The sequence below is a fragment of the Myxine glutinosa genome, chromosome 4 (genome assembly GCF_964187855.1).
Source record: "Myxine glutinosa chromosome 4, kmMyxGlut1.1, whole genome shotgun sequence".
Lineage (NCBI taxonomy): Eukaryota > Metazoa > Chordata > Myxini > Myxiniformes > Myxinidae > Myxine > Myxine glutinosa.
This window is the reverse complement of record NC_136264.1, coordinates 27,690,377-27,713,496: the sequence shown is the minus strand read 5'-3', so window position 1 is coordinate 27,713,496 and position 23,120 is coordinate 27,690,377. Positions and strand designations below refer to the sequence as shown.

The 23,120-nt window shown below is 41.8% G+C and overlaps 1 protein-coding gene across 5 annotated transcripts in view; it reads right to left on the bottom strand.

Annotated features, from left to right (window-relative positions):
* The window catches only part of LOC137425734 (uncharacterized), a 331,211-nt gene that overhangs the window by 113,068 nt on the left and 195,023 nt on the right, over nucleotides 1–23,120 (bottom strand). For 2 of the 5 annotated variants that reach the window (XM_078775549.1, XM_078775552.1), the window contains exons 20-24: nucleotides 16,478–16,583; nucleotides 7,707–7,900; nucleotides 7,163–7,272; nucleotides 6,360–6,529; nucleotides 6,032–6,157 (exon numbers count right to left, since the gene is read on the bottom strand). The exons of the other annotated variants lie outside the window; for them this stretch is intronic. In XM_078775549.1, the coding sequence (XP_078631675.1) occupies nucleotides 6,032–6,157; nucleotides 6,360–6,529; nucleotides 7,163–7,272; nucleotides 7,707–7,900; nucleotides 16,478–16,583 (706 nt within the window). The remainder of the gene's footprint in view (nucleotides 1–6,031; nucleotides 6,158–6,359; nucleotides 6,530–7,162; nucleotides 7,273–7,706; nucleotides 7,901–16,477; nucleotides 16,584–23,120) is intronic. 5 annotated transcript variants of the gene reach the window in all.

Below are 23,120 nucleotides of genomic sequence, written 5' to 3'. Positions count from 1 at the left end.
CCAGGTCTTTAAAACAGCTGTTCACCACCATCTCTTATCTTCCCCCATCCAAAACCTTGATCTTTTCTACCCCCGCTAATTTCACCCCAATTCCACTTTTTTGAAATACCAACTTCTGTCCTGGAAGTCATTGGTGTCCTTGTGTTTTATACTTCTCCCTCCACCCCCCCCCCCCCCCTTCCCATGCCTCCTCCCCCCAAGCCCTCTCCCTTCCACACATCTCCCTGCTCTCAAATGTTGTGTTTGTGTGCTTCCCCTTCTCTCCCCATCTTGTTTTCCGCTCCCGCTTTTTGTGTGTTTTGTTTGTCTGGTTGATTTGTTTGTGAAGTAAATGTTAGCTCTTTCACGAGCCTCGATTCAGTATACAAAAAAAAAAAAAAAAAAAAAAAAAAAGCTTAAAAACGTCATACCTCTGAAACCATGTGTAATTTATTATATTTTCCGGTTCACGATCAATGATCGATGTGTGTGTGTGTGTGTGTGTGTGTGTGTGTGTGTATGTATATATATGTATGTATATATATATATATATATATATATATATTGCCCGGTTTGGCTCCGCCCCTCCGGAAAGCGCGTGCTGTGTCGCGCTGTTGACGTTCGCGAGACGAGGCTGAGGGCACGCGGTGCGGCTTGAGGAGAACTCCAGAATAAACAAGAGACATCCATTTTAAAAAATATTTTCGTTTAATTAACGATATCTGCCAAACCACGCATCCTATCGCAAATTCCAAAAGGACATTTTAGTAGATTGATATGCTGAACAGATCTGTGAAGTTTCCCCTCGATCGGATCAAAAATGAGGGAGGAGCTCGGTTTTAAAGGTTCATGCTTAAAAACGTCATAACTCTGAAACCATGTGACGCACGACGTCATGCTCCCAGACTTTTTTTGTTCGTCATGGGTATGCGATTCTGCCTGCAAAGTTTGGCCTCGATCTGTTCAGCCGTTGCAGAGAAAAAGGGGTTTTCGTGTTTTCACGAAAAACAATACGGCGGACGAACCACGTGACCTGTGACGTCATAATTACCATTAAAATATTCTACAGACCGAGTCCATCATATGGTGAAAATTTTATCTCAATCGCTCCTATTATTGCAGAGAAAATCTTTTTTAAAGGAAATTAAAACTTAAAATGGCACTGAGTTAAGGATCATCAGAATTATCAGAATTCCCAAAGTTCAAAGTGCCATAACTTTGTCAAAAATGATCGAAACGTCGTGAAGTTCGAACTCGATCTGTAACTTATCATGAGGAAACCATGTACCAAGTTTGAAATCATTAGCATTAAGAGTTTAGAAAAAAAGTCCGGAAAACTGTTCTTTGCGTGACGGACTGACGGACTGACAGACAGAGGGACGGAGTTCAAACTTATAGTCCCCTCCGGTGTAAACCGGTAGGGGACTAATAACTTAAAGGTTAATGCTTCTGTCAAAAAATGTTTTTTTTGTGTGTGTTTTTGGTACTAAACAAAATCAAACATCCAGACTTGGCAATTCTCATACAAAGCCACAACATGCTGAACTATGAACTATGATATGTTTGGATAATTATCCATCAAAGGAGAATCTATTTCAATCGCTATCGGACATTACAGTGGAGATCAAGTTGAAATGAAACCAACTAATGATCATTCTAAATGTGCACAGATGAAACAAAAAGGCTGGAATAGGTGGGGGAGGGGTTTGCAACACAAAATATCATGTGGTTGAAGTTTCGCATCGATCTCTGAAGCAGTTCTGGAGAAGAAGATTTTTAAAGGTTTTTATTTTCAATCCAATATGGCTGCCAAACCTATGGCTAAATCCAATATGGCTAAATGCCAAACCAAACGTGACTGATTACATCATCAATTTAATTATCTTGACAAGTGTCTTCGTAGATCACCCTCAATCATTTTCAGATAAGGATTTTGATTCATCGAGTTATGGCTAGCATACCACTTCACCGATGAAGTCATCATTACCAAGCTTTATTCCCCATGGGGAGTGGTGACATGTGCCAAATTTAAATTTTTTCTGCGAAGTGCTTTTGGAGATGTCCAAACTTTTCCCTTTAATCAAATATGGCTGCCATGCCACATGACCGATGACATCATAGTTGCCGTTAAGAAATTTTCCACGAGGAGTAGCTCCTATGTTGAAAGTTTAGTATCGATCAGATAAGCGGTTGTTGAGAATTTTTTTTATTAAAAGTGAATAAGAGAGCAAAACTGTGCCGAAAGAATTAAAAAAACAAGAAATATGTCGTGCATAGCACAATACTCGTGAAATCTCTAAACTAGGATGTTGACCTTTTGGCCTATGTTGACCTAAAATATAATTGGTGATTGAATTCAGTGTCCAGATTTGCAAATCCTCTTCAAATTTCAAGTCAATTGGATTAAAATTGAGAAATTGAGGATTTTAGAAATATGACAAAGTTGGTGACATTTGGCCGATGTTGACCTGATTGACCTTTTGATCCCAAAAACAAAAGGCTTCTTGCTTATGACCAACTCTACCGTTTGGTGCAGTTTTGTGAAGATCGGTTAAAAATTGTGACCTGTAGGCGACTGACAAACAGACAGAATAATGCACAAGACCAACTAATATACTTGAAAAATCTTCGATTTTCGCAAGAAATAATCAACAAACCAACCATAACTTATACCAAAGCACTGCCCTATATGAACTAACTTTAAAAAAAAAAAAAGAATAAATTACGAAATATAATTTGACGTGAAAGAGACAGAGACACAGAGAGAAAGAGAGAATGAGAATGAGAAAAGAAAGAGAGAGAGAGAGAGAGAGACACACACACAGAGAGCGAGAACGAGAGAGAGAGACAGAGACAGAGAGCGAGAGAGAGAGACAGAGACAGACGAGAGTGAGAGCGAGAGACAGAGACAGAAAGACAGCACTGAGATTTAAAAAAGGGGGGGGGGGGGGAAGAGAAGAGAAAAGTCAAAGTGAAAAAAAGCAGATGCTCATAACTCGAGTTATGGTCTTCAATGATTTTCAAAAGTCACAAGACTGACTGACTGACCTTTGACTTATTGCACCTAAAATTTAATCCATTGATGTTCAACTTTGCATTACCAATCGATACTTGTGCCAAGTTTGGTTGTAATCGTGCAGTGGTTCACAAGTTATTGCAGTAACAAAATGATTTTCAATTAAAGGGCACATGTCTCATTGACCTTTTGAAGCGAAAATGCAATAATCAGTTCATCTTTGTATTACAGCCTATAGTTATACCAGGTTTGGATCAAATTTCTTCAGTGATTCACAATGTATTGTGGCAACAAAGATTTTAAATAAAAGGTCACATGACAATCGACCTTTGACCCGGTCAACCCAAAATCTAATCGGTTCAGCTTTGTATCCTTGTACATGCCTTTGCCAAGTTTGGTAAAAATCCCTTCAGTGGTTCACAAGTTATCGCGGTAACAAAAATCCGTTACGCACGCACAGCCGGACGGACAACCCGGAAAACATAATGCCTTCAGGGGAAAAAGTCAAAGGGTAGAATTCAGGCACTTCGACCTCAGCCTTTGGAAAGAGAACTCTGTTACAAACCCAGAGAAGAACTTGCTGTTAAACTCGCACCATTATATTAATTTTTTTGGATCCAATTTTGGGATTTTTTTCAATTTTGTAATTTTGATCACACCACCTATTAGAGGCCATTTTTAGAATCAGTGCCCCTAAATTACTATAAGAAAGTGTTCTCACTTTTATAACATTTGAAAAATCTCATATTTGGCCAAAGCAACCAATTAGCGGTGGTACATAATTTTTACCTTATCAGATTAGCGGGGGTCACAATTTTTACCTGATCGTGGTGGGGAGGTGGGAGGGGCTAAACAAAATTGAATACTCGAAATATTTTAGACATGCTCTATAGGGCGTGTGTAACGAAAAAAAAGACGAGATTAATGAGAATATTTTCAAAAACGGGGTGTTTGATGCACCCTAGTCTGATTGAGGCCTATGTCAAAATGCCACTTTTGCAGCAATTCGACCATTGGTTGAGGTGTAGGAAATGTATGCACATTGGTGTTGCTACATCTCAGCAGTTACTAGCTCAAATGAAACCAAACTTGGCAGGTGACCTCACTGTCCTAAGCATGACAAGCATACAAAGATTGTTGAACATGCAAAGTTGATATCTCGTGTTAATAATACAAAATATATTAAAGTACTCTTAGAATTTAGGCTTTACTAATGCAGGATATCTTGTTTCCGTTAATCAATAAAATGCAGATATCTGATGCTTCAAGGATGGAGAGTCCACAGAAAGCAAGAAAACAGAAACATATCAGATCCACCTGTGTTGTTATCTCCATATGCAGGTTTTAGAAAGTGGAACAGAGCCATCACAGGTCTCAAAGTATCCACCTTAGTGTGTGTATGCACATGCGTATGTGTGTGTGTGTGTATGTGTGTGTATGTATGTATGTATGTATGTATGTATGTATGTATGTATGTGCTGACTGGATGCTAAAAATGGCATAACAATTCCTGTTGTGGGGTGGGTTATGCTATAGATGGCCTTACTGTCCTGTTGGAAGGGGAGTGGGAGAGTGGGGGGGGGGGGGGGGGGGGGTTGGGAAGGGGAGGAGTGAGTGAGTGCCTTCCCCCTGTCCCCAAACGTCACAAGCACCGCCCATTAGCCGGGCGACGTCATTCCCTCCAGCAGGCCAGAAATCTCTGCCATTTCTTTCACTCCACGCAGCTCTTTGGCTTCATAGGCCTCTGGTGTATATTTTAAGACTAAACAATGTGTTGTCTATCGATAATAATAAAAAAGGTGTGTGTGTGTGTGTGTGTGTCTGTGTGTGTGTGTGTGTGTGTGTGTGTGTGTGTGTGTCTGCTCCATAAATCGAAAACCATGACACATACCAGCCCTAAACTTTGCATGCACACTTTGGAGTGCATGAATGAAAACTGGGTCTTCGGGTGTGTTAAAACCCCTTTTTGAAGATGACCAACAGGGTGCTCACAACAAAAAAACAAAACTAAGGCTTACAAAAATGGCGGTCCGCCATTGTGGTCAGCCCTCTACGACATTGCTGGGTTCATAAGCCGCCATTATGTTTCGGCCTATTGAAATGTGCCTTGGAAACGCCATCGACGGATTTGAGGATAAGATCCCATACCATAAATAAGTATCAATGTCTGGAGTGAAATCTGAAAAAGTTAACGTTAGCGATTCTTATAATCAAGTGTATTTTTGTAAGTAAGTCTGTTCTCATTCTGCACTGTCATCTTAATTCACACCTCCATAGCTTAGGGTGTTTTTTTTCAAGTTGCAAAATGCTTCAACTTTATTCCAATTTGTCATAATTTAATTATTGTGAGGGCAAACACCCAATACAGAGAAACAGTGTGAACAAAGCATTGCTTCTTCTTCAAAGCATGACAGAGAAACTCAACCACTCATGAGTTTATGCCAAAACATCAACATTAAAAAAAACAACGTACACTTTAGAATTCCCTGTGCTTTTGGCAACATACATAATATAGATTACTTAAAGGCTCCCTTGTTCACCGCTGTATCGTCTGGGGTCATGGCGTATGTAGAGCCTCACGGCTAAGAAAACAGCCTAAAACTTAAAGACAAAGAATTAAAGATCCCTCCTCCATATTCAGTGAAGCAACGGGTGGAATTTTCTCGCGGCGGGCTTATGACAATGGAATAACCTGCCAAGTTTGGTTTTCTTTGAGAGAGTAACTACTGAGATATAGTAACTTCAATCGCCACAAATTCATGTACCTCAATAAATGGTCAAATTGCTCCAAAGTGGCATGTTGACATCGGCCTGCCCCAATACGACATTAAAAACAAAGTCTAAAAGAGCGTTTTTAATGTTAACATATTTTTCCCCCGTCTAAGGAGATATCAATGAACACAATAATGCACATCAGGTTGGACCAACTTTTTCATTGTTGACCAAATTTACCAGGGATGGCAAGGAAGCAAACAGGCTGGATCTTTGATACAAGTTAGAAGAGAACGATGGCGAGATAGACCCGATATAACTCACGTGAAAAGTTCAGCCATGGGGATGCCTCCATCTACAAGCATGGGAGTCATGAGCTCAGCAAGGTACATCCAGATGTGTGGGATGTCAATAGCCATGTCTTCAGAGATCTCTAGTATCTCACTCAACCTGCAACATATTAGTCTATCAGCTCAACCCAAGCAGAAACCTTCCTGACACAATGCCTTTCACTACAAGTAGATAGTTTAGACATACACAAAGACTAAGGAGTATTTTGTGAAATGGTCACAACACGTGGAAAATTTGATGGCAATAACAAGCAGTCTCCAAACAAAAGTAATGTCTCGTTCCGTTTTCTTAAAGCACATACCCGTGGAAATACTGCTGACGTGGAAGCATGTCATTATGCACTAGCTGGCACAGCAGGTTACCCATGTGTTCCCGGGAAATTGTGCTGCGCTCCAGCGTCGATTCGATGCCAATGCGCACAAACACTGACAACTGGGATACCTCCAGCTCCCGGACGCACTGCATCGCTTCCTGCCAACAAAAGCACCCAATGGTTGCCTACAAAGCAGATTTTAATGTGCAACATTTACAGTTCACGTTTTGTATGCCGTTGACAGGCCGGATCTGAATTCAGACCCTGAACAAAATCGAATCAGCTTATTCTTGTCACCGACCCACTTATCCACAAAGCTTTGTCAAAACCCATCTACAACATTTTGAGGTATCACGCCATATATAGTTTTTTGGCCCAATCTTTCAATGGTGAAGATTCACTTAAAAAAAATAATTAAATCATCAGATCCAGATCTTCACCAAAATTTAATCAATCAGTTCGTCACACACACCCAATCTGTCCACCAAATTTCATCAGAATCCGTCCAGAACTATGAGACATCCTGCTCACAAACAGACAAAAAGACTGGGGTGAAAGGAAAACTTCCGTCCACCTTCGGTATTGGAGGTATAAAATAAACACCGCAATGTAGAGTTGCTATGTCTCCCAGAATGAGACCACATGTTCAGTAGCACATCTCAATTTGATTGTGAAATAACCACTCGGCCAACTTGACAAAGAATAACAAAAAAAAACAATCATTTATGGGGGAAGACCCGGGTGGCATGGGGAAGCAGAACAGCATCACCAGCGCATTTTGCCAACCACACCTTAAGGTCATTGAGGTGCAGAAACTCCTCGATTATAGACCGAGATTTTCTCTCCATCTCTTCCTCTGTGAGCTTTATGGGGGGTGCGGCTGGTGGGGGTTCAACCTTGCCTGCACACAAGGAAATAATACTTTCACTTACAAGCCACACAACATTAGTGCAGACCCCCAATAGCACCATAAAATGATTTTTGCAGATTAATAACAATTTAACAGAGAGACGTCTATAACAATGGAGGATTGATTACATGACTCGCTGAAATTATCAAGTAATAATCAAAGAAAAGAAGGGATTGAACAAGGAAGCCGCAGAGATTGATCAACTTGTCCAGTAAATAAAACAGCACATATTAGTCAAATAAAACCTGTAGAATGTTTTTAGTGTCAGTAAATGCACAGCACAAAGTCAATTTCAGAGGGTTGAGCTGCAATGGCCAATCTGGAAAATGAGCGTAGTAACTCCATCACAACGATAAGTGATAGTTTAGTAAAAGGAGAGAGACTGGCCCGTAATGACAGCAGGGAGGAACAAAGAGTCAACGCACCAGCACGGGATTCTCGGACCCGCCGCTCATCCTCACGCTCCTTTGGGCGCTCTTCACGGCGACGTGGCATGCTCTCGCGCTCTATATCAACCTCCCGGCTCCGCTCCTCCATGAGCTCCCTGCCAAAGCTACCATTGCCTGTTGTAGGTAGTTGGCGGACATTGCGATCAGTCCGGTCACGACCAGTGCTGCCTCTGCAATAACAGAAAAAAGAAGTAAAATAAAAACGAAAAAAGTCAGGCGAAGTGAAAAAGAGTTGGCCCTTTCAGCATTCTCATTTGAACCGATTGCCCATGATCTCAGGGGACCCAGGTTCAAATCCTTTATACATGTATTTGTCCATTGTCTAATAATGTCCTTGCAATTCACACAAAAGTACACTTGTGTAGTCCAATGCGTTTGCCCTGCATGTGGTTTATGTACAAGCTCCTCCATAAATGTTAAATCAACGTTTAAAATACATAAAAATAAAATATTCAACAAAAAACATTTTCCAAGAACAGAAAAGATCAGCAATCTCAATTAAGCCAATGGAGGTACAAAAGTGAAGTTTGTCTTTTGCTCAGTGACAACTGTGATGAGCACCCAATATCACTTTGCTCAATCAAAATAAAGACCAATTACTGCACTGGTCACAAGAAGGAACCTGGAAAAACAAACAAACAAAAAAAAACACGCACGCACACGCACGCACACACACACACACACACACACACGCACACACACGCACACACACACACACACGCACACACACACGCACACACACGCACACACACACACACACGCACACACACGCACACACACGCACACACACACACACGCACACACACACACGCACACACACACACGCGCGCACACACACACACACACACACACACACACACACACACACACACACACACACACAACTTGTAAAAGCTATTTTATATTTGAAGTTATAACCTTAACTTATAAGCAATTGACTGGTTTTCCAACTGCCAGGATCATCGGCTGGGCACCCTGTTTCATCGAGGTTTCGATCCTTTCCACCCAGAACCTCTCCAAACGGCGGATTCACAACCTTGGCCGCAGGTCCACATCAGCATATTATTCAACATCAATGGACCCACAACCTCAAAGTTGTGTCCCGTCAGTCAACACAGCAATGTGATATCCTTATTCAAACGTATTTACAGACTTGGCATTTAATATGGAATTATTTTTTTTCCTTGACTTGGGTTTACTTTCTTAACTCAGTATATCAATCTGGTGAGTTTCTCTTACACTTTGGTGATTTCTTTGTTAAAAGAACCATGTCACTGATTGTCTGTCGCAGCAAGAAGTCAACAACAGGATTATATCACAGGTGGGTGGCAAAATGTACGGGCAGGTGCATTTGATGATTGGCTTCACAGTCGGGTATACAAGGGTTGTTGCATTCTGTATTCGTGGAAAACAACTGCTGCACGTCTCCAAAAGTTATTGCCGCTTCCTCTGGAGATGGTCCGTCAACTCGACAATGCTGTTTGTCATTGAGTGGTGGCTTTACGAAATTACGGCATAAAACAGCGTGCTATTGCTCGGCAGTATGGCATCATTCAAGGTCAGGTGTCAAAGATCCTGAAACGAAATGCTCAGAGAGGTGTCCCTGCTCAGAGAGATCACGTGACTGGAATCACGTGATCTTCAGTGACGAGTCTAGATTTCTGGTCTATCGTCAAGATGGCCGCGTCCGAGTGCGCAGACAAGTGCATGAAGCCTACAACAAAGATTGTATAGTGCCAAGAGTCCAAGCTGGAGGTGGTGGGGTGACCGTTTGGGCTGCTTTTCATGCAGGGAGCAAAACTGACCTGGTTGATTTGAATGGAAACCTGAACCAGTTCAAGTACAGGGCCATTCTGGAAGAAACATTGCTTCCATTTGCTCGTGCAGCCTTTCGAGGAAACTTTGTCTTCCAAGATGACAATGCACGGCCTCATCGTGCTCGCATGATCCTACACTTTCTTGCTGACCGTGGTGTAGAGCATTTGGAGTGGCCTGCCATGTCCCCGGATATGAATCTGATAGAGAACTTGTGGGCAGAATTAACGCATCAAATCGACCACTTGGACCAGCAGCCGACCTCTGTGCGTGAATTGCAGCAGGCTATTGTCACTGCATGGCAAGCGATTCCTGTCCAAACCTTGGCAAATCTCGTGAACAGCATGCCTCAATGTGTACGTGCTCTCCTGAATGCTCGTGGGGGTTACACGAAGTACTGAACTGTAATTTTACTGTCCATAATCCCAGTCGTAATTAAACTTTTGATTTTGTTAAAAAATTTTTTGGCTAATGTGCAAAATAAAGAGATACTTCTGGAAAATGTACAGAAGTTTAACACAGTACTGTCCATGAATTGAGTTCGATATCAGTTTACATCACTTTCAAGGATCAATTTATTTGTTTCGGAATGTCAAATGTGGTTTTTGTTTCTTTTAAAGGTCACATTAACAAAATCTAGAATAATTTCAACATAATTCCAATGAACTTTAGGTTCTAAGACATCTTGAAAAGTAAGTTCACCCCCACAAAAAAATATTCCATATTAAATGCCAAATCTGTAATTACTGCTTCTATTTAAAGTACTAGGGTGTGCCCGCACGTACGTGCTTGCCCGTACGTGCTTGCCCGTACGTGCGTGCAAAAAAACATGCGTGCAAACAACAACAACAAAAAAAAACTTTGAAACCACGTGGCAGTAACGACCACAGAACCCCCCCCCTCTATTTACATGAAATGGTTTGGTCCATTCGCAACCCCCCCCCCTCTATTTACATGAAATGGTTTGGTCCATTCGCAAAGCCAAAGCGAACGGCTTGCGAGTACGGTGACCATACCTTGGGAACCACTTGTCCGATTAATTTCAAACCTTGAAAAGGCACATCCTCGGGTCCCCAGCAATATACCTGGCAAGTTTCAAGTATATCGGACCGGTAGTTGTCGAGAAACAGCGGTCGCATACAGACACACAGAGATTACTGGAATTATAGATAGATTACCACAAACTAATAATTTAAATCATAAATCACTTTAAATGACAATATACCAAGCCATAAACACATTACCTGATAGACATGGCCATTACACAGCACCTCCATCGAACCATCGACTCAAACTGTTATTCAAATATTCAAGCTGTCATTTATAACCGATTTTAACATGCTGCACTACGTATCCCAGCAACCACCAATCAATCATTTTAATTCATTACTTATAATGTATCTTACTATAATTCACCAAATGTCCGTCCGTCTGTCTGTCTGTCTGTCCGTCCGTTCGTTCGAAGGTACCCTAAAAACTGCTGAACTGATCCCAACGATATTTTGGGTGGATAATCCTGGGATCTCCAGGAGTAAAATAGGCTATTTAGTTTTCCCAATTTCAGCTTTAGTCTCCAGAATTCTCAGGTTTGGACTCTCGCATAACATTCGCATAACGTTCCTTGTGACGATGTTTTCATTGTGACGATGTTGTTTTCCCGGGTGCCGCACAAACGGCTGCACAGATCGCTGCACGGCTGCACCGATCGAACTCGGCGACCTCGGACAAAGACCTTTTATAAGGACACGGGTTGAATCCCTGCTTGAGAGAATTCTAACCCATTTCAACTGAAGGAAACACGTATCGGGAGTACATACGACATAGCGATTGTGAACACGATTATCGATCAAGATTCACGATCACGATCATCGCGATCATAGTGTATCGATCACTGTGGGACATTTGGTGAATTATAGTAAGATACTGTTTAGATTTTGATGATTTGCGTGTGATATGATTTAACGGATGTTTATATGAATCGTTTAAAATAAAGCCTTCAATTTCTGATATTTTACCTTTTCATTTGGGCCTCCCAATTGAAGCCCCGCCCATAGGGCGGGTACCGTTGCTAGTTTTATAAATATTATTTTTATCCAAACACCTCCATTATTTAATACTATCTATAAATAGTTTTAAACATATATGCTTAATCAACAACATTAATTAAAGAATTAACTTCACTAAAATAATTAATTCAATATTATTATAACAAATGTAATGCAATAGGAACTTGTTCAAATGAAAACCAACCAAACTTACATAAAAGGTGACGATGGAATTTAAAGACATTCTCACAAGACCTGATCAACCAATCAGCCAAATATCCTCTATTTAACATGATTCTGGTGTTTAACATAATCCAGCCTGGTGTTGGGCTCGCGGCTAGGGTGCCAGCTTAGGATCCTAGGATCCTGGGTTCGAATCCCGGTCGATCGCTGAATTAATGCCAGGGGGGTTGACTCAGCCTGTCATCCTTCCGAGGTTGGCTAATTGAGTACCAGTTCACTGGTAATTCCCTGTTTGTCGTAAAAGGCGACAAAAAGGGTTGGCGGCAGGAAGGGCATCCGGCCGTAAAACATTGCTTCAAAAAGGGGACCAACAAAAACAACAACAACCACAGTGCCTGAAAAAGGCCAACCCCCGCTTTGCGGGGAAAAATGGCCTCTAAAGGTGGTTTTTTTTTTGGTTTTTTTTAACATGATTGAAAATACCTTCTCAGCACGTTCCACAAAATCACCCTTCACTGAACAAATTCTTGCAAATCTAAGTAGCTGAGATGAGAAGACATTGTAACTCATTTTAATTGGTACATTGCCACCTGGAAAGGTGTACACAAGACTACAGTGAAACTGAAATCATCAACTTTATGATACACACTCGTACTAAAGCCATTCTGTCTAACTTTAACTAACACATCCAGATATACAGCAAGTCACTCTTGTTTACAACAATCAAACTATCTGGATAAATCTTGTAAAGTAGCCTATCAAAAAAGTTATAGTTAACCACACAAATATCAAGAAAGTTATAGTTAACCACAAAAAATATTGTTGTGGTTTTGGAATAAAGGTTAATTCCCCCTTGTAGGAAGACGCACCACAACATGAAGCCTCGCGATAGTTCAGTTATTTCTTAGTAAATGTAAGCAGAGTCCTTCCCTGTGTTTAGTTTTGCGTTGAGTAGGCCAGTGAGCTTAGGTGTTCTTTTGGCGCTGAAATGCCACGCGGCAGGCCTGAACAAGTCTACCGAGGCCGAAGGGAGGCACGGCAGGAGTGGTCAGTAAGCACGAGCCGCCAATCAGGGCTCAAGGGGAGTGGCTAACCACGACGATCAGAGGCGGGGTTTGGAACATTCGAGTCGGGCCGGGGCGGAGCCATAAAACCCTGCTCCGAGTCCCCCCACTGCAGAAAGAGAAGTCCTCAGTTGAGTTCCCGGTGAGTTGAGTGCCCGGTGAGAACAGTTGAGAAAGAGAAGAGTTCCCGGTGAGTTCAGTTGAGAGTAGCGCAGCCCATGAGTTGAGAACAGTTGAGGAGAGAGAGACGGGAGATGAGTCAGAGTCGTGTGCTGAGTTACAGTTCCCTGTGAGAGTGAGTTGGGTTGAGCTTGAGAACGCGAGTGGAGCTGCAGAACGAGCAAATTGAATTGCCTATTGTACACGAACTTTCCCCGTGCTTTGCGCTCTGCGCTGTATTAATCGCGCGCTCGAGAGGCTGACCCGTGCTGGGCCACAGACGCGCGATTTCCTCCTACCTGCCTTCGCCTGCATACGTGCCGTGAACATCGGAGAGCCGGGCCGGGCGAGCTGCCCCAGAGCGACCGACGGCGAAGCGCGCTTGGCGCGCGAACATTCTTCTCTTCTTTTCCCCGTGTGAGTGAGTGGGCCCTTCGTCTGGGCACATAAGTTAACATTGCTAAGCATCTGCTCTGTGTCCCCTTTCCTTCATCCTGATCCTTGTAAATAATAATAAATTCTGTTATTCCTCTGATTTGACCGTTCCTGTCCCTTCCATCCATTGGCTTCGCATGGTACGAATAGAACCGCTCGAAAGGGGGTTCCATAAAAGTAACAGCCCGAGTCACGTGATACGCATCCCGCTTGGGCGTACTCGATTAAGCGTGGCTTGTGCGAGGTTCGATCCCCGCTTTCGTGGCAGCGTGGGTTAAAGGTACGTGCGAATTTGTCCCGATACCCTTTTTCACGTTTGCCCGGAAGTGGCGATTCGGCCTCGCGGACCTGAAGACCCAGGGGGAAAAAAGGGGTTTAAATCCCCCCCCCCCTTTGTAACGGGAACGGGCTTCGGGAGATCTGCAACAATATCATCAAAAAAGTTATAGTTAACCACACAAATATCATCTATGTAACGACACGTATGCGACAATATTTTAGGTAGTCCGAATTTTTTCTCCTTCATCAGTTTTTGCATAAATGAAAATTCACAGAAAATAAGAAAAATGTCCACTCATAGGGGGCTGCAATTCCCAACCATGGGAATACCCTTAACCTGTTGAAACATTCCACAAAAAGACACAAAAGTATTAAACAAAATAAAATTAGCAGCATCCTTAAACTTCTGCTTATCAAAACAATGAAAACTTGAGTACTGTATTTATTTTTCGAAAAGAATGTTCTGTCAAACCTGACACATAAAAACTTATTAAAAGAGCTAAAAACCTTGTCAATTACTTTGAAGAGTGAATCCCTTACTAGTGCGAAATCCAAATTCCGTATATAAAGTTGAAAAATCAAAAACCTCAACTGACTTGATATTGAGGCACCTAATCCAACCCAAGAACACCAAAGTAGAATTAATGCTCCAGAAAGTGTTAACACCAGAATTCTACTCAATTGCTAAACAATATTTCCTGAACAGTTCCCCAACAACTTGTAAGCCTGAGTTAACTCCAAGCGATAACTGTTTGGTGGTACATTGCCTGGCACCAGCTATAAACCTATAGTTGGTACCTGGTACCAGCTGTATGGGTTCTTATGAAGCTTTGGGATCCAGTAAAGCCGAGGAATACAAAGATTGACCTCTTTACATTTAATACTGAAATTATTAACTAAAACTTCCTGATGCTCGGAGATAATATCCTGGAGCGACTTATGACAAGGAACATAATATGTGCTATTTCCTATACCAGTGAAAGTAACCGTATCGATGCCTCACTCTATTAATAAAACCTCCACATAAAACTTTTTACAAACTACACCAAAATTATTACCAGCCTTATCCGCTGGAGCTATGACGTACCTATCATGGAGATCATGAATATCTTTACGAACACTCCGCTTGTTAAACACTGGTTTAGATCGACCCAGTGAAAGCAAGCCCCGACTAGTAAAAAAACTTAATCCTATTTTCCAGGACTTCCACAACTCTGTTGAACCATGGATTGAAACTGTTTACAGACAACTTAAACTTGGTGCACATTCTGTTAATAAAATTAGAGACAGAATCTACAATTGAAGACCTAATGCAGCTCCAAGGTTGAGTTACTGCCTCCCTATATTTAGCTCCCATTTTCATCAGATCCCTAATTTCACAATTACTAATAATATTCAAATCCCCAGAAATTCACGTGTTCACAAGGACCATACAAAAAAGGGGAAGAAGAACACGCACAGTCGGTCTACAAGATGTCCTTTACCTTATCAATTCCAAGACTTTAAAGAAATTTACTGTAATTGAATAAGGATTGTCCTATGGCCTTCATGAAGGTGAAATAAATTTTCAATGGGGTTAGCTCCATATAAAATTATCTCTAAGTTACATAAAATTATCCAAGTAAATAATTACAAATGTTAATAACGTTATTTGTCAATAACTACAAATTATCCAAGTAAATTATTATGACAAATTATCCAAGTTATACAAAATGTGTTTGAACTGGCCACGAGGCCAAGGCAGTCATTTTCCTGCCTCGACTACTTTACTCTTGGCCAAAAGTCGCAAAAACAATGGTGGTGGAGCACAATGACCTGTAGCAGACCGCTGTCGGGTTGAACAAGCGTGTTTTATAGCCCCTTAGATCGCCTTTTCCAGGCAAACAAAAAGCTAGTGTTAAATTTGCTTCACCAACCCACTGTGCAGGCAACAAACCAACTGGAATCTTAACATGGTGATGTCACCACTACACCATCCCATGGGTTTATTTTAAAAGAGGAAGGACAACAGTCAGAGAGATCTGATGGCCAAGAACAAACTGAATTTTTCATGCAGCAAAAAAGCTTTTGACTCATTAATTATTTGTGTAATCAATGGTGGCTAACTTAGAAGTATAGTACTGTACTGAAATAAAGAAATTAAAAAACAGTGAGTGGTTGGCACCAAATGGGTCCTGTAAAGAAAACAATAATATAAAGCTTTGTGCTGATTTCCAATGTACATCAACAATATTCCAAACTAGAGCGAAGTCGATGGCACAACATTACAAATCTCCACACTTCGCACATAGAGCAAAGTTGAAAAATGGCAAAAAAGTTCCGCCCGGAACGACCCAATACATTTTGAGGAACATTTTTTCCCCATTTTGACCAGTGACCCTCCTGGGGGCATGGACTGGGGTTCATATCCAAAAACTTATTACGTATTTTATGCGTCTCCCAATGTTGATTGCATATACAGTTTCATTTGGAAAATGTTTTAAAATGTGCCCGTAATTGCATTTTTTGGTATTTGACCTTTTGAAACCACCCCAGGGGGCGTAGCCAAAATGACACTGCACTCACACTTCTTGCCATGTGGTGATCATAACTATCAAGTTTGGTGAATTTCTGCACAACCGTTTAGGAGATAGCGTGACTGACAGACAGACAAGACAGAGCCGATTGCAATTTCCCGTGCAAAGTTGACCAGCATACATGCAAAGTAAATCAATATAAACACGAAACTCGATGACAGATTGACATGGTCGAGCGACCGTTCATTTACCGCGAAATGGGCCTTCTCTCGTTGGTCTCCACTGAGACCGGTGAGGTCTGGTTTTGCAACGCCGAGTAGCGGTTCACCACGCCAAGAGCAGGATTGCGGGTGCTTTCTGCAATGGGACAACAATGAACTGCAGAGCGGCTCTCAAATAGTCCCTTCTCAAGAGGTGTGCACTCACACTCAAAGGGAACTACAAGTCAAAATGTCATGAGATATACCAAGCCCGGTGGACATATGGGGTCACCTCACCATAGCGTGCATGAAACGGAAACAAAAGAGTGACATGGTTCGAGTTTAGGCACAACTTCATTTTCATTTTATTTATTTTCTTGGAGAGCAATTTTGCTCGCACAAGTAAAATAAATTACCAAGTTGAGAACTCAACAGACTACGACACCTGAAAAAAAAATTATTACGTTTTAAAAGAAAAGTGGCCTTTACCATTGCATCATATCAAGGGATGCATGCAAATGAACGACAAACAGCAATGTTTCTTCGAGTGAGTTTCATTTTTATCTGGGTGTTATCATTATTTTTGCCAATGTGAAAAGTAGTGTACAAATGAATCAAATGGAACTAGAACCACACTCTTCAACGTTACGACTTCGACCGATATGCCTCCGCCCACACTATTACATCATTATAATACTTGTACCAAGATGGATATCATAATAATGTCCTATAAGATGGACATTATAATACTTATACCTGGCATGACCTACGACCTTTGACATCTTGACCCCAAAATTTAATCAGTTCATGTTTACATCATATACATATCTGTACCAAGTTATAATTTAAATCCCTTCAGCTGTTGACAAGTTATCACATTTTTACCTGACATGACCTTTGACCTTTGGCTTTTGGCCTTGGGACCCCAAAATATAATTAGTTAATCTTTACATCATTATACATACTTGTACCAAGTTTGAATTAGATCACTTCAGCCGTTCTCAAGTTACAGACATATTAGAGACTTTGGCCTTTGACCTCTTGACCCCAAAATTTAATCAGTTCATGTTTACATCATTATACATATCTGTACCAAGTTTTAATTTAAATCCCTTCAGCTGTTGACAAGTTATCACATTTTTACCTGACATGACCTTTGACCTTGGGACCCCAAAATATAATTAGTTAATCTTTACATCATTATACATACCTGTACCAAGTTTGAATTAGATCACTTCAGCCGTTCTCAAGTTACAGACATATTACAGACTTTGACCTCTTGACCCCAAAATGTAATCAGTTCATCTTTACATCATTCTACGTAAATGCACCAAATTTGGACATAATCCCATCAATGGTTCACAAGTTATCACGGTAACAGGATTTTTACCGAGCATGACCTCAAAATAGAAGTTCATCTTTACCTTATTATACATACAGTTGTGGCCAAAAATATTGGCACCCTTGCACTTTTTTCAAATAACTCACAATTTTCCCTAAAAATAAGTTGAAATTCACAAAAATATTTTGCCTCCACAATTGTTTATTTCATTGTTAATATTACAGAACCTTTGTTTTTTGAATTGGAACTTAATATATCCTTTTAAATCAGAAAATATATAGAAATGGCATTGACAAAATTCTTGACACCCCAGACTTAATATTTGGTAGCACAGCATTTGGACAAAATAACTGAAGTCAAGTGCTTCCTATAGCCATGAATGAGCTTCCTACACCTCTCTACTGTCAGTTTGGCCCACTCTTCTTGTGCAAACTGCTCCAGTTCTCCAAGATTTGAAGGGCGCCTTCTCCCAACTGCTGTTTTCAGATCTCCCCACAGGTGTTCAATGGGGTTTACATCTGGAGTGATTTTTAAAGTGTGTTTGGGGTCATTGCATTGCTGCAAGACCCATGACCTTTGACGGAGACCCAGCTTTCTGACACTGGGTTGAACATTGTGCTCCAAAATGCCTTGATAATCTCCTGATTTCAGGATGCCATGCACACATTCAAGGCACCCAGTGCCAGAGAAAGCACAGCGACCCCAAAACATCACTGAACCTCCTCCATGTTTGACTGTAGGGAAGGTGTTCTTTTCTTTGAAGGCTTCACTTTGTTTTCTGTAAACATAGAGATGATGTGCTTTACAAAAAGCTCTAATTTGGTCTCACCTGTCCACAGGACATTCTCCCAGAAGGATTTTGGCTTGTTCAGGTGTGTTTTGGCAAACTCCAGTCAGGCTTTCTTGTGTCTCTCTTTCAGCAGAAGTGGGGTCCTGGTGGGTCTCCTTTCATTGATGGTGCAAGTTGAAACTGTCGTACCTTGTGTCTGAAGGCCAGCTTGAATCTGTTTGGCTGTTGATCGAGGTGCTTTCTCCACCATTCCAAAAAACCTGCGCTGCAATCTACGATCAAGTTTTCTCTTGCGCCCACGTCCAGGGAGGTTGGCTGCAGTGCCATGGGCCTTAAACTTCCTGATAACATTGTGTACGGTTGACACAGGAACATCAAGGTCTCTGGAGATGGCCTTGTTGCCTTGAGATTGTCTATGCTTGGCTACAATCTTGTGTCTGACCTCCTCAGACAATTCTCTGGTTTTATTTTCTTTCTTTTCTCCATGCTCATTGCAGTACACACAGTGTCACAAAACAGCAGAATGACTCCTTTTCTCTATTCAAACTGGTTGAATGAGTGATTTTTATATTGCAGGCACCTGCACCTCACCATATGTGAGTTCAATAACAAAGTAAAGGAGAATCACCTGCTTGAAATCTATTTCTAACAACTTCTAAAAGGTACCAATAATATTGTCCGGGCCAATAATATTGTTTTAAGATTTCTGTGTGGAACAAGCGTTACGCCTAGGTCCCCCGTCGGTGAAGTGATGCGAGTTGACAAAGTGGAAGACGCAAGGCGGCCATCTTGGATTTTGACGCGGCGACCCAATTTTCAATTGCGTTCTTCCTTATGCCTCGATACACCCACACACCAGATTAGAAGTTAGTAGTTCGTTTAGTTTTCAAGAAATTTCACTCACAAGGTTCAGACTTATATATGGTGGAGGCCATCTTGGATTTTGACGTGGTGACAATTTTCAATATAGTAGAGGAAACGAAAGTGAAAAAGTGGCTTAGAAATTGATTTGAAAATCATTTTTGTTAAAAGCAGGCATCCAGTGGGAAGAGTTAGGGCATGGGGTGGTGCATTGGGAAAGGGTGGGTGCCAGCTGAGATTTTCCCGAAAAGGGTCATTTTAACCCCTTTTTTGCTAAATCAGTATTTCCGAAGTGTTGAAAAAGAGAAGAGATGTTTGTAACAATATCCCATTTATTTGCCCAGCCATTTTACTCGACATGGGGTTTTTATACATCATTTTGTTGCTGATGATATTGCCTACAAAATGCATCTCAGTATTTAAAAAATATATATATATAATTAAGGGGTTACTATGGTTACAGTGGGGGGTCAAAGGTCAACCTATGGCAAAAATATATAATTTTCTCACACTTTCTAATAGATAGGCAAAATGCCATATAAAACTAAATTTACTGGTTCTAATTGCTTTTATTTATCAATCCTCACATAGAAGAGCAGTTTTTAGTGAGGGAAGATTGATGTAATACCCCTCTGTGGGCAATTAGTGAAGGGTGAAAATTAACCTTTTCTTCAAAAATACATAGAAATTGTGAAAAAAAACCTCTGTTTTGTATTTACCAGTACATGGAATTGTTAAGTGTGATGTTATAGCATACAGTATGCATTGGAAAATGTCTCCAAACCACCATGGTCAAGATTCCTAGTATTGTTTGAGACTCCATCAAAGAAGAAGTCCTCAAGGCTGGTGAAACAGGAGCATCCCTAGTTGAAACATTTGTCTCCACTCGCCTTATTGAGAAGTCAACAGACTTTCATGCTACATTATCTAGGAACAAAACACCATCAATAAGCAGGATGTACAAAGTAAGCATTCAACCAAGTGGAGCTGGCAAACAGAAAGAGAGCAAAGCTGACAGGAATCTAATCCAAAGACTGTTTGTGGCAGCACGGGGAGGGAGAGATGTAGACCTGAATAACATCCTGAGGCATGAGCTTTCATCAGTCCCACGTGCACTAGCAGACACCAATGGGAAACTCCATTCTACCGACAAGTCCCAGCTTCAAGAAATGCTGACCAAGGACATATAAGTGTAAAAAACCTTCCCAAGAGTACAGCAAAACCTGCTTGATCATTGACGGCCCTGCACTGATACAAGCAATTGGCAAGCCTGAGAAATCAGAGACTTTTGGAGATCTGAGCAATGTATTCTGTACCAGTGTCTTAAACCGCTTTGGTCCCATGTACTCCAGGGTTGATGTAGTGTTCGATCGGTATCAGGAGGTCTCCATCAAGTCTGGCACAAGGGAAAAAAGAGCCGGCAAAACCCGCCCAATCAGACGTGTCATCAGTTCAAAGGACGTGAAGCTCCCCTCCAACTTCAACTCATTCCTCAGCCTCTCTGCCAACAAGGCCGACTTGGCAGCATTTCTTTCCGGATCTCTCATAGAGATGGCAGAGAAGGAGCTACAGCCAACATATGAATTAGTTGTTGCCGGCGGGTTTGAGGATTTGATGAGGGTATGGATTTCTACCGGCAGGAGCACCAACTCCATGAATGCAAACCATGAAGAGGCGGACACCAGGATCATCCTGCATGCCAGGGATGCGACACTACAGTACTTTCAGGAGCTTGGCGGCTGTTGAAACTGGGTTAGCCACTCATGCGGGAAGTGGTCCAAAATGGCGGTGTCGAACACCGCGCGTCGAAGACACAACAAGCGTGAGGCGAGCAGATTAGACGGCCTCCTTTCGATTCTCTACCGTCACGCCCAATGCGGCCTTCAGCTTCCAAGAGCCCAGCAGTTGTCCAAAACCTCGTGTGGGTTAATCGAGATCAACGTTCGTATCTTTCCGGAGCCGTACAATTCCTGGAATTAATGTTTTTGAGCATCCAATGACCGTGCTCTCAGTCCGTGGTGAGAAGGAAGCAAGGCCGCGTCGCGAGCTCCGTGATCTCACACATGCACAGCCGCCATCTCTAAAAACCTGCAAGGTACAAGGTACAAGCAAGCCTACAATACAATGGAAATCAAATATTGTTCGGGAAGTTCTTCCCAACACTGTTGCAGAAGTTCCCACAAATGTATTGCACTTGTCGGTTGCTTTGCTTTCACCCTTCTGTCCAGTTCATCCCAAACCAGCTTAATGGGGTTTAAGTCTGGAGACTGCTGGCCATTCCATGATTTGAAGCCTACCGTCTTGTTCTTTTCCTCGAAGGTAGTTTTGACATAGCCTGGAGGTGTGTTTAGGGTCATTATCTTCCTGTAGGATAAACCCCTGACCAACGAGGCGTATACCAGAGGGTATTGCATGGCGCTGCAAAATGCTGTGGTAGCCCTTTTGGTTCAGGGTGCCAGTCACTCTGTGCAAGTCGCCGACTCTGGATCCAGCAAAAGAACCCCAGACCATCACCCTTCGTCCTCCATGTTTGACAGTTGGTGTCACACACTGAAGAACCATCCTTTCGCCTACTTGACGGCGTACAAAAACCCTGCGTGATGAACCAAAGATTTCAAATTTTGATTCATCGGTCCATAAGACCTTCTTCCAGTCTTCAGTAGTCCACTGGCAGTGCTTCATGGCCCAGGCAAGCCTCTTTTTCTTATTTTGCCATCTTAGCAATGGCTTTCTTACTGTTACTCGACCTGTCAAACCTGCAGCTCGAAGTCTTCTCTTCACAGTTGAAACTGAGACTTGCTCACTTCGACCAGTGTTAAGCTGTGCTTGAAGCTGTTGTCCTGTGAGCCGCCTATCATGCAAGCTGTTAGCTCTCAGAAACTTGTCTTCTAATTCTGTTGTGGCTTTGGGTCTGCTAGACCTCTTCCTGTCAGAGTTTCCTCCAGTTTCCAATATACTACTTCCTGCAGTGCAATATTGTCCAAATAATGCTTCAGAGGGTGTAATAACAGTCTGTTCCAATACTGCTTTTATACAGACAAGGGGTTTGTAATCAAGTAATCAGCAGAGGTTGGGACACCTTCAGGAATTGTTTGCATTAACTTTCAAGGCTGAATTTACTTACATTGCTGCAGAACAGCTGTAAGTTGTTAACCCATTACTTGTTCCCTGAAGAAGGCCTTTTTTTTTCTTTTTTTCTTTTACAATATAACTGTGCCATTAACATTATTTTCACGTTTTTGCTAACCTAAACTTTTTTTTTTTTTTTACCTCGAGCAGTTTACTGCTTGCCTTTGTACCATTTCAGGTTATTCACTGGACTTGAATTTTCAATAAAAACTGGAAAAATTGAGGTGTTCTAAAACTTTTGACCGGTAGTGTATGTATAGTATGGCAAAACTGAGCTGAATCCAATACAGCATGAGGTTCCGATACGGCGTCACAACAAACCATTCCAGCACAAACGAAGGCCTAGAATTAGTTGAGCTGGCAAATCCAAAATGTGAACCAACGGCAGCTCCTTACTATGCGAGTGCGGTCCAGAAGGAACTCTGCCGCGTTTGTCTTTGTCCTTCACACCACTCAATTGCTGCTGCACACGAATATGTTGTTGATGCTCTTCAATCTGAGCCTCTCGATGGATCTGCCTGATCGTCTTGGGGCCTTGGTCACCTTGCAGTGGCACCCAGCTCATCTGTAGA